The sequence below is a fragment of the Euprymna scolopes genome, chromosome 3, assembly GCF_053919585.1.
Source record: "Euprymna scolopes isolate OS-2025 chromosome 3, ASM5391958v1, whole genome shotgun sequence".
NCBI classification, from domain to species: Eukaryota; Metazoa; Mollusca; class Cephalopoda; order Sepiida; family Sepiolidae; genus Euprymna; species Euprymna scolopes.
Window position 1 is genome coordinate 46,779,828 of NC_136484.1, and position 16,106 is coordinate 46,795,933.

Here is a 16,106-nt window from a genome sequence, read left to right on the forward strand (position 1 = left end):
GTATGACTACAAAAGGCTTTTTTCAGAGAAGCGGTCGGTCGATTCACAACTTAAAACTTTTTATATCACATATAAATCGTAATATCTCAGAGTTAACAACGGAGCTCGCCTGTCTATTTAATTTGCTCGACTTCGGGAAGATAAATATTCAACATTTGTCACTCACCGCATTTCCTATAACATCTTGGGAAAATAAAAATAAAAAAAGCGTTCCCGCAGTAAATGAAATACTATCCCGCAGTCAAACTTGACCTCATTAAGTCATTAAAATGTGCACCTGCCAAATCCAAGTAATTAAATAAATTCAAACGTGTTTCCGTTAGCATCTCGCGGTGGTTCAATGGTTAAAACCGTCACACTTTTTTTTTTTTTTTTTCACACTTTAATTTACAACTTTGCCTCAACGGTTCGAGTTCGATCCTCATACTTACCTACCAAAACATTTTTTTTTTTATTTTACCCCCCCCCCCCCCCCAACCGGAGTTTTCACACACACCTCCAAACACCCAGGCAACGCCGGGTACCCCTTGCTAGTTTCTTATAAACTCCAAAAAAGTTGAACAAATTTTCTTTAAAATTTACAGAGCTTTAGTGTATAAGTCTGGGAGTGATCTTAGTTAAGTTTTGTCTCAGAATACCCCCGATAATTACCGATAATCGAAACCATTATTTATCTATCATCGGTAAAGGATTTATCTATCATCAGTAAAGCCATTTTTTCCATGTTGTTGCTTAGCAACAATGATAGAACAACGGGCCATGAGAATTCTATTGTAGGTAAGTTGATAGTGTGTTTTTTTTCTTTTTTTTTTTTTTTTTTTTTGCATGACGTGGTCTGCAGGTTCAAACTCCGCACGTAAATTTCTTAATGTTTTTTTTTTTTTTTTTAACTGGAAAGAAGTTTATATAAAATAATTTTATAAAAGAAACAGTAGGTTCTCCAAAGTGCAATGTAGAATAACATATATTTTGGACTAAGTTACTGCATGGGGGAATGTAGCGGACGATTTCATGGATTTCAGTGACAATAAAAATAGTGTGAAATATTCGTTGATCATCATTCAATCCCGGGCAACGTCTGGTCTCCGTGCTAGTATATATATAAAATGTCTGGTTTTCTTTTAAACTAAAAGAATGACCCGATTCCATTTTGAGTGAATATTTCCAAATTCTTGCTGGTCATGTCAAAAAGCTATTTTAAAAATGTCATTACTTTATTTTATTTTGATGAGTGAGAGAGAAAAAATGAAATTGAGAGGAAAAGAATAGGAGAATCAGAATATGTGATAGGAAAAAGAGAACAAAAACAAGCCTTTGTTTCACTGTGGCCATTCTATAAGAGTCAGTCTGGAGAATTGGGCGTGTGCAAATTTTTTCCTTTTTTTTTTTTTTTTTTTTTTAAAGTAGAGAATTGAATATGCCAAAAAATTTCACACTTGCTTAATAATAATTGTTTTTCCGCAGAAACAACCTTTTTTTAAATAAAAGACAGTTTGTTTCTGTGAAAAGCAATTATTATTATATCTCTACTATTATATAAAAGGAACATTATTTTTGTGTGTGTGAGTGTCTGTTCCCTATAGACTCGAAAACGGCTGGGCCAATTTCATGAAATTTCACACAAAGGTACTTAATGTACCTGGCAGTGTTCTTAGATAGGCTCTGTATCAGAATGTCGTCGATAAGTATAGGGGTTGTCGGATTTTTATCTGTTTGTCAACTGTTTCACGACTGTGCATGCGCAGTTGAGAAACATGACGGCTTCCTTATGTTAAGGTTATGTAGGTTTGAAAACGCATTTAAAATCCTATCAAGCTGGTCTAATGGTTATCATACTTGACTCACTGTCTTTAGGTTTTGGTTGCGATCTCAGCTTGAGTATTTTTTTTTTTTTTTTTACTTACAAGAAGTAAACTGTTTAGAAAAACATAATACTCGCATGCATATGTCTCAGTTTTTTTTTTTTTTTTTTTTACTTTATTTTCTTAAAGAATTTACTGTTCTGTTTAATACCTATGGTGTTTCTGTTTATAAGAAATCTGCAATAATAAAAAAAAAATTATGTGTATTTTACGACCGCGCAATGCTGGGCAGCTTGCTAGTATGTATATATGTATATATATTGTAATGATTTGGGTTGAAATAAAAGGAGCGAAAGGTTTATTTAAAAAAAAAATTAAGGATTAACACGAACAGCGACCCCCCCCCCCCCGTCTTTCCACATCAAACTTAAACATTTTGTAGCCAACATCAACTCTCCCCCTCACACACACACACACACACACACACTTGACTGGACAGCCACTGGGGGCAACATACCGTCAGTGAGAACCCCCTTTGACCTTTCACACACACTCTCTCTTTCACCTGCCTCTACTACGTGAGAAAAAAGAGATCGCATAGCAGTCAGTAACAAATAAGGGAAGACACGTGATTGGTCAGCCAAAAGAGGAAGGAGAAGAAAAAAGGTCTGGCGGGAAAATCAAGGAAGAGAGGCGAAAACAAGATTTATAAAGCCTTTTGGATTGATGCTGCTGTTGGGACAAAATGTTCTAACATTGCTTTGTAATCCCACATGACATTAAGGGGCCTTACAGCACCTCCATACCCTAAGCCGGATGATAGGAAAAAAGGGACCATTACAAGGATTTTTTGAGTGAAAAAAAGCTAGCAGCATTATTTACTTTGAGAGAGGACAAAGTTTATCACCCTAAAAAGGACATATCTCGCTAATCAAACCAGGACTTGAATCCATAGCTAAATAAATAAATAAATATGTAATGCATCCAAATCAGCCCAATGGAGATAACTGCAAAGGAAAATGGTGAAGTCGTACATAGATATTCATATGTAACAGAGATCGGCAGATCCCTGAAAATGCCTATGCTTTGATTAAAAGCCAAAATACACAAAATTGTATTTGCATAAATACAGATATCTACACCGGAGAAGTGCAAATGCACCTACAGATTTTCCAACGTAGTAGAAAAGGACAAACCCCTGAAAATATATACACTATGGTTAAAAGCCGAAATGCATATACGTATATACATAGAAATACAGATACCTACACTGGAAAAGGGCGAAGGCATGTACAGATTTTCCAAGTATGCAGAGAAGCACTCATCAAAGAAAAAGGCTGAGAAGAATTAAGAGACTCGTTTCTGTTTTCATATCATAATTTACAACGCTAAAACCAACGAAGCAACAATATTTTCATTAGATAAAAATATTTAAAAAAGAAGATGCGGCAACTTGTTTGTACATTTTTTATAACTACTTTTTTTTCAATCAAAAAGTGAAAGGTTTTTTTAAACATTAGTCTTTAACATCGCAAAAATGCGACGATAGGAAATTATAATTTTTTTCAAACAAAACTTTTTAATAAAATAAAGATGAAAATATGAAAAAAGGCTGTGGCGGCTTTTTTTTTTTTTTTTTTTTTTTTTTTTTTTTAACTGTAACAAAGCTTATAATATTAATAATACCAACATCTAGTTTTTAATATAAATAATAAATTGCAGTTTTTGTTTAATCAAAATTACAATTCCTCTACAACTATCATTGCATTTTCTTTTTTTGCAATGTTAAAAAATAGATGTTGGTATTATTAATATTATAAGCTTTGTTACAGCAAAAAAAAAAAAAAAAAGTTGCCGCAGCTTTAAAAGTTTCATCCTTGTTTTATTAAAGAGTTTCATTCTTTTGTATTTTTTAAGGTTAAAGACTATTTTTTAAAAACCTTAACATAACATTTACTTTTTAATTTAAAAAAGTAGTCATAAAAAATGTAGAAAAAAGTTGCCACAGCATCTTTTTTAAATATCTTTTCATCTAATGAAAATATTGGTTCGTTGGTTTTAGTTTCATAAATTATTATAGGAAAACAGAAATGATTCTCTTAATAGTTGCGTAAAGACCACATTTTGTATTATTATTGTTATCGACTTTGTTACATTACAAAAATTTGTCGCAGCTTTCTTTTTTTAATGTTTTAATTTAATAAAGTATCGTTGGGTTGAGCGTCCAAAATTATAAGATGAAAACGTGAACGAATTTCTTGGTAAAAGAGTTGTCACACTCAGCACACTGACAAATTGTAAAACAGTGCCCTGATTCTATCCAAATATCAACCTTTGGCAACTGCTGCATGAACAGACAAACGGATATATTTGCTTTATATATAGAGATGGAAATTAGGAAATGTTATTTTTATATTTCTTCTCAGTGGTAGTTTAGCTTTTTCTTTTATGTTTTTTATTAAATAAAATATTGAAAAATATTTTTATTTTATTTTAATTTTTTTGTATATTTAGTGAAATTGAAGACGATGTGAAGAGTTTGAAGCAATTTTCTGCTGATTTGATTGTCCTCGCTGCTGCCAAGTGCCTCAAAGCAATCAACAATGATTTGGACGTTCCTAGTAAATTGCCAGCAGGCATGTCAGCCAGATATCGCATTGGAACATCTCTGGCACATCACATCAAGGTTTGTTTTATCACTTTGTTGGAAGAGTTCTTTAGATTGCATGATTAGAGTTGGCTTATAATTATCTGAGTTATCTCCCTTGGATTATTTTGGCCAACATTGGAGGATGGATGCGTTGTCCTGTCAGAAAGTTAAGTACATTTCTCTTAATTGTATTTAAAAGCAAGTTTTAGATGGTTGAAAGCAACTTATTTTCTGTTTATTATCTCTTCACAGGAAGTGGGTTACTCTGGAGAGATTGGATACCAAACATTTCTCTACTCAAATGAAAATGATATCCGAAAGATTTTTATGTTCCTCATTGAGAAAGTGCCTAAAGAAACGACTGAAACTAGAGATGAGCCTCTCAGTAAGTTTCACATTCTCAGTGGTGTTTTATCAAATAATAAATAGTAAAACTCCAGAATACTTAACACACAAGAACTTGTTAAAAAAAAATGTAAAACGCATCATAATGAAAGTCTACTAAATCTGGATAATTTTAACCTGTGGAAAGATTTAAATAGTAAATTAACCGAAAAATAATGAACACTTGATAACTCGTGAACTAAAACAAATGGTAAAAAGCATCATCTTTTTTTTTTTTTTAAGTGTAGAAACTATTTGTAAGATATTTTTAAACAGTAAAATAAATTTATAAATCGTTTCCACATGTTAATACTAACCTAGTTTGATAGAGAATTTAATTCTAATGCATTTGATATAATTTATTTTTTCTTTTTTGTTCACGAGTTCTTGAGTGTTAACTATTCTGTACCTTTATTGAATAAATGGCATTTTGTTTAAAATGATAATTTTAGAATTCTATTCCCACATTTTTATTAAGGGATTTTTGTGAACAAAATAAAAATATTTAAAAACCACCATTTTTGTAAGCAGTTGCTGTTTTTAGTACAATACAAAAAACAAATATGGATACTATTTCATAGGTTTTTATGTTCAAATTTTTATATGTAATAGACAGATTTATACATCAGGATGAGATAAGAATAGTTGATATGCTATTTTTACCTTTTCTAGCAACACACAAATAAGAAACAATGCATGTGAGGAAAAACAAACAATTTATTTGTGATTTTAGAACGCTAATGTTGCACATCTTTATCAAGGACAGATAACTCAATTATTTTACAGAAAGAATTACTTCCCTTAGTTATTTAATTATAATGTTTATTTTCTAGGCGCCACAGTTGTGTTGCAACGTGCTATTGCTGCTAAGTTGGCGTCCCAGTTGAAATCACCCTGGCTTCCTCCTTATATGCGACGGCCAAGTGCACTATGGAAAAGAAATCCATCAGCATTATATCATCAAGTGAGTGTCTTTTTTATTTTGTATGTTCCCATTTGATTAGTATTTTTTTTTTTTTTTTTAACTTTTCACAATTTACAAATATGCAACTTGTATAAAATCATGCGACAGACATTTATTATGCCTCTTTTCACATCTCTTATTTTAATCAGCAATCTATTATATGAATCTCAGCCGTCTGTGTGTATGTTTATGCGTTTGTATGTCCGTTTTGTCATCCAAATGAACGTGGTATCGTTAGAAAGAGTGATCTCTTGGACACACAAAAATTTAGAAAAAATTGTCAATTATTTTATGTAAAAATGTTGTTTTGTTTGGAGGGGGCTCAGGTAAGAAAGTTTGTTCTGATGCTGTTTGTTAATAGTGCATGTGCGAACGACTGTGTCATTCTTTCATTTTAAAAAGCTAAATTTATAAAGTCAAAACATTTGTGTCATTGTGGTCCGATCAATAACTTAACTGTTGCAAGTTCACGTCCACCATGCAGCATTTTTTTTTTTTCTTTTTTTTCTTTTTTTTTTTTTTTTTTTTTTTTTGCTTACAAAATTTTGCTTTCGGGTTTGTTTCTGGCTTATGGCACCCGGCTGTTTTTTTTAACCACATTTTATGACCAAACAACTACGCTCCCCCACTAGTCTTATATAAAAAGAAGTGAGTCTTAACACAAAAAATGATTGTTGTACTATTGTTGCATATCAAGGACCCTACATCAATTGTGATTAAGTCAGCTAGTGTGAATTTTAACATGAGTCACCCTGAGTGCATGATGATAAATCAGATCTGTAGGATGAAATTGTTCCCAGAGATGAGTGATGTACAGTTGAAGTAGAGGGAATTGTGTCAAAATGGTAGATAAAACAGAAATATGTAGATACGAGAAATGACGTCACATTTTTCAAGCAGGGAGAAACAAAGATTTTCAAATCAGTCTCTCTATGGAAGCTGTGTAAATGAGAAACTGCCAATAATGTAGAAATAATCTAAACGGAATGTTGCCCCAATGCTCTGTCAGTGCATGTCACTCATTTCAGTTAAAAAGTTTAGAAGTAAATAATTAGCTAAGATAACATAAGTCTCTCTTGCTCCTACGTCCATTTACTCCAAATAAAACCTTGAAGAAAACTTAGCAAACGTTTCGTATTACTTTCTGCATAAAGAAGCTATGATAAAATAGTCACATATAAATCCCATATATATAGAACTACTTTTGTCTTGTTATTGAAAATGTTACACTCTGAACAAAATCAACTTTTCACCATCTGCATTTTCTTTTTCAAACTCTGCATTTATTTCAAACAATATTTAATAACAAAGTAAAAAAAAAAAAAACTCCAAACAAAAATTGCAATCTACCCTTATGTTTATAACTCATTAGGAGTTTACATGGTCATCAACATGATCGTGTTTCACTCCATCTTGAGGTCCATTGTTGAGCAGTGTCTAAGGCATCCCTCAAGTCCACATTGGAACATGCTTTGCTTAGGGGACAGTCTGCGAGAATGTGTGTGATAGTACACTTGTCCACGTTGATTCATGGGCTCAGTTGAATGTTCCCCACTCTTTCCAGGGGAGTTCAGAGTCTGCTGGGAGGTCTTCTTTCAGTGCCAGATGAGTTTACATGGTGCAAGTCCATAACTCCCCCGCCACTCATCTTTCGGAAAAAAACAAAATAAAGAAAAAATCTTCACATACATTCCGTGACGGAAAGACAATATTGTACACAAAAAAATCACATAAATTGATCAGGTTCTTTTATTGTAAATAATTCAAACTTATTTTAAAAAGCCATTCTTAACATGGGTTGGGGTTGGGGTCATTGAAAAAGCTCAAATTCATCATTGGTTAACTTCCTCTTAAAACACTCTTAGTTAAAAATCAGCCTTGTGTGTATGAATTCCCATTAATCACTTAAAAATGATTTTCTTTATAAAAATAAAACTACTTGATCAATTTAGTGATATTTGATGTACAATATTTTCTTTCTGTCACGGATACGCACATCATAAACATTTTTCTTCATTTTTGCTTTTGTTTTTTTTTGGGGGGGGGGGGGTGGAGTTATAAATTAGCACCGTTTACATCACAAATCTGCTTCTTGCATATATTAATGACATAGATCTCAACTTTAAAAAAAAAAATGTCACAGTACTGAAATATACAGATGATTTGATGCCATTCCTTGAGATAAAAAGGACAGATTCTCAATTCTATAAATCTTTTTTGCAGTCAGGTTTCAACACAGTGCATCAGACTGGCATCTGAAACTGCATTTTGAGAGGAAAAATCCAATGTTCACATACTCTTTTCACAGCATTAATATCAAGAATGAGTGAGATTTTGATGATTGGTAGGTTAGTCAGGAGTGTGTATGTTGAGGGGGCCCAAGTGCTAAGAGTTCATCCAAGCACATTTCATTAAAATACTTGTAAAATAGTCACAGGGATGCAACATTGTGGTGATGGGACAGAGGTTGGAGTTTGGTTGATAGTGCCAAGTCTAATAGATTTGAGACTCTTTCCTGTGAATGTGACCTGGGTATTACTGTCAACAGTGATTTGTGTTGGACAAAGCACATCTCTGGAATTGTCAAGAAGGCTGAGCATATCTTTTTTTTTTTTTTAGTTGCTCTCCAATCAATTTAAAACTATATACAACTATAGTGTGAGAATTCGTAGAATTTGTATCATAAGTCCCGGACCCTTATCTTGTTCAGAACATTGATTGCCTGGAAACTGTTCAGAGATGTGTAACCAAACAAATACCTTCCATCAAACATCTAAATGCCTTGTTTCTTTGAGCTTGAATTCATTGAAACTCCAATGTTTACCAACCAACTTACTAAACACACACAAAACTATTAACCAACAATCTAGAACCCGGTTTTGGTCTCTATGTCTCTAACGCACGTGGACATGTCTACAAAATGAGAAAATACGACTTTCGGAAAATTTTTTTTGCATACTCAGAATTGCTGAAACATGGAGCAAACTGTCTACATTAATTGTTGACTGCTAAGACACTGCATCCTTTATACTTCCCAGAATTTAGCAAAACTATACCTGATATTCCCCCTCCATCTACATGCATATCATGACAATTGTATATATGCGTATACATATAATGGTTGTATTAATTGGTTTCCTAGATGTAAATCTAATGAAACTCGTGTGATTATTAAAGAGTACAGAGCTGGTATATAGTTTATTATACAAACATTATTAGTTACATATGTGCATACATGTTTCAGTGGAATCCCAATTCAGAGAAAACACTTCATCAGACCAAAAAAGAATCGATATTGAAACGGGAGTCAAAATTACACTAGATTTTATAAGATACTAGGGTGTGGTTTATGTTCTGGAAGAAAGTGGGGTGTATACTTTGTGAATGTGAGCAGTAGGGGTTTTGAAGGGAGGTGTAGTGAAAGAAGGGAGTAGGAGTGGGGAGGAGGGGGGGAGTACGATTTTGCATGGTTAAGCTGTTGTAATGGGGAAGTGTTAGTATTCTTTTAATTTGGAAGATGTTTATTGGTCTTAGTTTTCGCTTTGATCTGAAGTTTATACTCTTATCATCGCTACTTCTCTATCTTAGGTTTTTATGGTTGGTTTTTCTTTTCTGGTGGCGACTTCATTTTCCTATTAACAAGTTTTGTTTATTTATTTTTATTCTATTCATCACTTTTTTATCTGTTCATTTGTTTCTAGAACTATACATGTAATTTTGATGAGTTGTAGTGCAGGTGAACACCATACACAATGATTTCATTATTATTATATATAAATATGCATATTGTTTGAAAAATAGTATTGTGGGATCTGTGTTTATACTGGATATTCATAAACATCAAGTACAATATTTTACTTCATTTCATTTAAAAATAAGTATAAAAATGGTAATACAGGGTTCAGAGTGGTAAGCAAAAAAATCATATTTATTCCCAAACAATGCTGACTGCCTATTCTAGTAATAATGTATAATAATTATAATACTACGACAAAAACATAATTATTTTTCTATCATTCAAATGCTATCGTGTTTGAATATATGGTTAAGTGACAGTTTTAGTTATTTAGAACTGCTTTAAAGCTTCACCGCTCACTCATTTTGCGACTAAATTTCAAACAATTATTACAGTTTATAGATCACCTTCTCAACTATATTGTGAAAAAAAAAAATTCAATTTTTGTTCAGTAAAACAAAAGTTATGATGAATTTTCTGGTGTTCAAAATCGTAAAAATATGTAAGGAGGTGAGTAACGCTTTTTATGATTGGTTTCTAGAGCAACTACGTTGCTTCAGTGAGTACTGTTGCTACTAATTCGAAAAGAGAAGTAACAGAGAGAATGAAAGAATAAAAGAGAAATAATTGGGGGGGGGGATTTTATTGAAAGCACACGAGTGCCGTACATTGTTATTACATGTGTATGTTATATTTATGGGGGCAAAAAAAAAAATAAGAATAAAATTGAGCAAGTGAATTTATTGGAAGCCTGCAAAAATCATGGATTACAATAGAAAAATGCGAGCATGATAAGTAGTACGGTTAAGCTTAAACATGGAAAAGTATAGGACTAGTTGTTAAAACTGGAAAAGAAAAGGACAAGATATTCTAGTAAAAAATATAGTAAACTTATAACTTGAAATATTGCAGCATTAAGATTTTTTAAAATTCGATTTATGACATTATATAATCAATTCTTAATACTGCAATATTTCAAGTTATAAGTTTACTATATTTTTTACTAGAATATCTTGTCCTTTTCTTTTCCAGTTTTAACAACTAGTTCTTTACTTTTCCATGTTTAAGCTTAACCATATTACTTCTCATGCTTGCATTTTTCTATCGTAATAACAAAGATAAATGACTAGAGTTTCACCCAAAGAGAAATATTAATTTTGATAATTTTTTTAAAGAAAAGCTTTGTATAAGAGAGCCAAAACAATGTGAGATTTTTCTATAGTGTGAGATTTTTCTGGAGTGTGAGATTTTTCTGGAGTGTGAGATTTTTCTGGAGTGTGAGATTTTTCTGGAGTGTGAGATTTTTCTGGAGTGTGAGATTTTTCTGGAGTGTGAGATTTTTCTGGAGTGTGAGATTTTTCTGGAGTGTGAGATTTTTCTGGAGTGTGACTTTTTTCTGGAGTGTGACTTTATTTCTTCTATGATGTTGTTTGTAGGGTGTCTCAGATGCAGTTGGTTTTCATGCTTATCCTTTGCAATGGCCGATTGGAACAACTAATTTATCCAAGAAAATTCCTAAAGGTGAGTTTGTATTTGAAAAAAATTTATGTCATTTCAGTTGACTAAATCTGTTTGAATTCATTTGACGATTTCTTTCAAATGTTAAAAGCCAAATGGCTACATTAATCATTTAACAATCCCAATTTACTCAATTCCCCATGAGGATAAAATTCGGCACAAGGTAGCTTTACTCAACTCCCCAAATTGAAACACTCTGAATGGGACAAAAAATAAAAATTAGCCCAATTGGGAAGGATTTCTTTTCCTCTGAACAATAACAGAACAGAGTGTTCCAGAAAGTACCTGATTCTTGTAAAAAAAAAAAATCAGTCACATATGTTCTAAGATGGAGTACTTTTGTCACATCTGGTGAGGTGCCACTCAGAGCACTCTTTTTAGCCTTGAGAGAGTAGAAAATTGACTTCACAATATAGTGGAGGAGGATCTATGTTATTTACAGCTTCTTTCTCACATGAGAGACATTGCTAGTCTTTCTCTATCGTTATTTCCATGAAAGGTGCTCGACTGAGCTCCAATGTCGAGTTCATCCTTATAAGATATTCGCAGTAAGAACTCACCTTCCTTCCTGCATTTTTCCAGGATTAACCCCTGTAGGGATGGAAATACATTAAAAACAGATGTCTTTTGCCTTGTTGTCAAACACCCAAGGATTTTTCTCTGGTAACACAACTACTAGTACATGTTAGCTTGACCTCTAACTTATCATCTAACGGAAAATTCCTTTTTTATTTTTTTGTTTTACGTTTTCTATCCTTAAGTACAAGTTCCTGTTTTTAACACTATTTTTATACACCCATCACAAATATCCTACACTTTGATCTTATGCAAAAATAAGCATAAAAATCATATACATAAATTAAAATAATTTTGTTTTCTACATCCAAACTTTGCCACGGTATTTACATTTATCCATTTTTTTTTTTTTTTTTTTTTTTTTTAATAAAAATAAAACATTTCATTTTAAAGAATGTGAAGCATAAAAATTGATCTACCATGCTTAAGTCTGAAATCGCATATTTAAAATCTGTCCATGCATCTTGATAAAAGGGTCTGTCCTGCCATGCTTAAGTTTGAAATCACATTTTCATCACTAAATGCATAGATGAAATCAACACATCATAAGAATATTCCTTATTTGTGAGCAGATTTACGCAGCGTCAATATCAAACATGTTTAAAATATATAATAAAACTTACAAAATGTATAAAACCTTTCATTATGTCCATTTATGAGTTAAAATATTACACTTACTGCTCTTCTTGCAGTTTGGTAAAAAAAAAAAAAATGCAAAACTTGCTTAGAATAATGGTTTTAGGAATTAAATCATTATAAAATGCCATTAAACAAAAATAAACTAATCCGTTATTATATATTACCAGGTTAAAACAGTTACAAGAACCTGCTGATTCCAAATGCGCTTTTAATGTTGCTTGCAAATCAACCATTTACAACTGATGCATAGACCTTTGCTTTACATATATACAGGGTGATCGACAATTTTCCACTCATGGAATCATTAATAAAATTCACAATTATTTTTGCAACCCAACCATATTTGGTACAAATAAACTTCAGTCTGTCTGTCTTGTCTGCCTGTAACGTTTTCATTAATATGTTAACATGTCGCGAGGAACATAAGAAAAGGAATAGAACTTGAACACGTTGTTTCAGGATTTAAGAAAAGACCCTTATTTCTCATTCTCCTGCCACGCGTGACTTCTCGTTATGGCTGTGACATCAGCCACATCTCTAACGTGATCATTGGTCTGTGCACATGTTCTTTTTACAGTCTTTTTTCTTTTTCCTTTCTGTGACATGATTTTGCACACAGTTCAGCATTTTTCATACAGCCGCCATTGTGATACTATAAAGTGGACCTAAGTCACTAAGTGCTGAGAGAGGGTGTTGGCAATAGACAAAGGAATAGAAAGTGTTTTACAATAAACAAAGAGATGGGAAGCAGCAAACAATGAATCTGTAGGCATTTTTAGATTGAGCCTTTTAGATTTGACAATGACAATAGAAACCTACAGAACAGATAAAACATGGAAGGGCAGCTTTCGGTAGCTGGGGTGGGGTGGGGGCACAGATACCGACTAAATTGACATCAAGCTGCCGGTTGCGATGGATGGGAGCTGGTAGCGATGATGGTTGGATAGGTTTTAGAGCTGACTGCGGAACAGATAGATGAATTGCGACTGACAGACGAACGTAACATCGATAGAATGGGAAGAAGACACACACACACACACACTCACAAGTCCTACCGTCAAATATATGTGAAACATTGGCGTTTGTGTTTTTCCTGTTTGCTTTACTCTATTCTTTTACTTTGTGGACCCACACGTGTTCCTATCGACAGTCACCAGCAAGAAAATGATGATCCAGCCATAAGAAGAATAGTTGAACAAAAAATCTGCAACACATGACATTGGAGGTTGGCGGTCATTGGGAGTCACACGTGTTGTCACACCATACGCACATCTGCACTCTGTTGCACGCCAAATTTGTTATAAATGTCTAATAGTTTTTGTTTTATTACACACATTGCTTATTATCTCATTTATACTAAATCTGATTCTAAATGTGCTTCACATTCATTGGATTATAATTTCCCAGATTTTTATTTGCTGTATTATCTCAAATAATGTCTATACCCAAACTATTCTTGAGCTAATGTGAGCCATCACAGCTAAAAGATGTCATATCCAGGTATACTTGCAATGCAAGAATGCACATGAGCATATCATTGAACAGTGATAAATAAAAGACTGTTGGATATTCATAAATGAAACTTGATGGACAATTCAAACAGAGATTAAATATGGTTGGATTGCTGAAAAGATTTAAAATTTTATTAACAATTGCATGGATGGCATTTAATTTTGGTCACCTTGTAGAATCCGACAAGTGTATATATTTTAAATCTGTTTCTATCTGTTGCAGAACTGCGTAATTATTATCAAAGTTTACTGCCTGTGGTGAGTCAACAAACGAAACGACCCCAAGACGTGCCTGCTTCTCTACTCGAAGCTCATGCTGCTGATCTGACTGCCCAACAAGAATGGGAAAATGAACTTAGTAAAGCTGCACTTACATCCCGTGTTTCAGAGCAGGTAACCGACTTCAACTTATTGACACCCAAGTACCGTATTTGGTGGTATATAAGTGTGACTGGCAGATGTTCACTATTTTATATGAAATCTTACGCACTTCTTTTAAAATGAATTCTGGTAATTAAATAGAAAAAAATAATAAAAATGTTATTATTAACTATTGTGCTTGTGTCGCAAAAACAAGGTTATATCTTTCCGTTGATTTTTCAGCTTATCTATAACAGTTGTCGTCTTCATTTGAAATAATACTGATACTTCATGTTAGCTGCTGATGTCGCTTGGTAAACAGATACATGTAGCAAGATTTTATTTTTTATATTTATATAAATATATTTCATCATTAGGGCTTCTGAAGGTGGAACCCCTTCTTGCTTTCCTTCCATCTTGTTTTGTCCCTGGCTGAGCATTGTCGAATAGGACCCAGTTGGCTGTTGAAATCATCTCTCCACCTGTTTTTTTTTTCCTTCCTCTAAGTCTTTTCCATTCCCTTGGGCTCCATTTGTTGTCTGTATATCTCGAAAGGTGACCTGTACATTTATGTTTTACTGTTCGTATGGTGGTGATGATGTAATATACTCAAGTTTGCTGTCTGGTCCAGGTGTTTCTTTTTCTTTCACATAGATCGATTCTAAGCAAAATACTTTCCATTTGGGATTGTGCCATTCTTAGCTTTTCTGTCGCTGCATTATTAAGTGTACATCTTTTGCTACCATATATACTCACAAACATGTTGTACGTGTTATTTGGATTAACCGGACCATTGTTCTCACATCTTGAGTGTGATTTTCACAACGTTTCAGTCGATATAACCTCCAACCTTCTTCAAGTGTATCTTGTAGAACATGGGAATGTTTCTGTTGAACTCTGGAAGTTGGACAGAATTTCGAATGGAAACCCTTTTACTTCACAGGAATAGCATGCTCTTGTTCCGTCAGCCATGACGAGATAGAGCTCCTAAGTAATTCGCAATTGTATTTTTCGATCAGCCACACTGAGAATTGAACATTCAACCTTCAGGAGAATATCACCTTTACAGTTGATTTTTTCCAAGTACTCCAACCACTGTGCCACAGGTCCTTGCGCAAGGACTGAAAGGTTGTGAAACTCACATTCAAGATGAGAACAGTAGTCTGATGAATCCAAATAATCCGAATAACCAATCCTCATCTCAAAAAAAAAAAGAAAAAAGCATGATATATTTGTTTAACACTTTCTATTTAATGTTCAGAAAGACTTTCTACTTTTCATAATCTTGTATACTTGTCCATCCAAACTCAATTCCTTGTTTAATTTCAGGCTTGATATCAGAGTCACTTCTCACCATTTTCCTTTAGGTAGATGTAATTGTCAGCTTCTTCAAAATGTTTACCTTTCACCATGATGGGGGCCTTTTTTATTTAGCATATTTATTAAAAATGTTCTTAGTTTTTCCAGTATGCATTTTAAGGCCAACTATATGCCTAGCATCGTGAATATCATTAAGAATTGCTTCTAATTCTTATAACAATGATATCGTCGGCAAATTTTAGATAAGCTAGATATTATCCATTTATATTAATATTTCTACCTTTCCAGTCAATTTTATTCGTCACTAAATCTTACTGTCAGGATGTAAAAACGTTTACTGAGCTGTTGCTGCATTGTCTGGCACTTCTTTCTATATTAATTGTTTCAATATCCTGTTAGAGGTTTAGAGTTGCTGTGGTTCCATTATGAAGGTCTTAGAAACAAGTTGATTTTCTGGATAGGTCTCTGCCAAGAGTGTTTTACATCCTTTGGAGTTGAATTTACTTAATATCTTGCAACTTTCCTTACCTTTACATGCAGAGAAATATCTATTTATATAAGGTAGTATGAAACTATATTTATGGCAAGTAACTGACAAGAAACATTCCTGGAAGAAATCATTTTCATGCTATTACTAAACTTAGGT

At 33.1% G+C, this 16,106-nt stretch overlaps 1 protein-coding gene across 1 annotated transcript in view; it reads left to right on the plus strand.

Moving 5' to 3' along the window:
* The window catches only part of LOC145254720 (coiled-coil domain-containing protein 22 homolog), a 66,041-nt gene that overhangs the window by 18,453 nt on the left and 31,482 nt on the right, over positions 1–16,106 (plus strand). Inside the window, exons 3-7 of the mRNA XM_080113445.1 lie at positions 4,317–4,488; positions 4,705–4,837; positions 5,670–5,800; positions 10,973–11,057; positions 14,004–14,173. Coding sequence (XP_079969571.1) covers positions 4,317–4,488; positions 4,705–4,837; positions 5,670–5,800; positions 10,973–11,057; positions 14,004–14,173 — 691 coding nt within the window. The remainder of the gene's footprint in view (positions 1–4,316; positions 4,489–4,704; positions 4,838–5,669; positions 5,801–10,972; positions 11,058–14,003; positions 14,174–16,106) is intronic.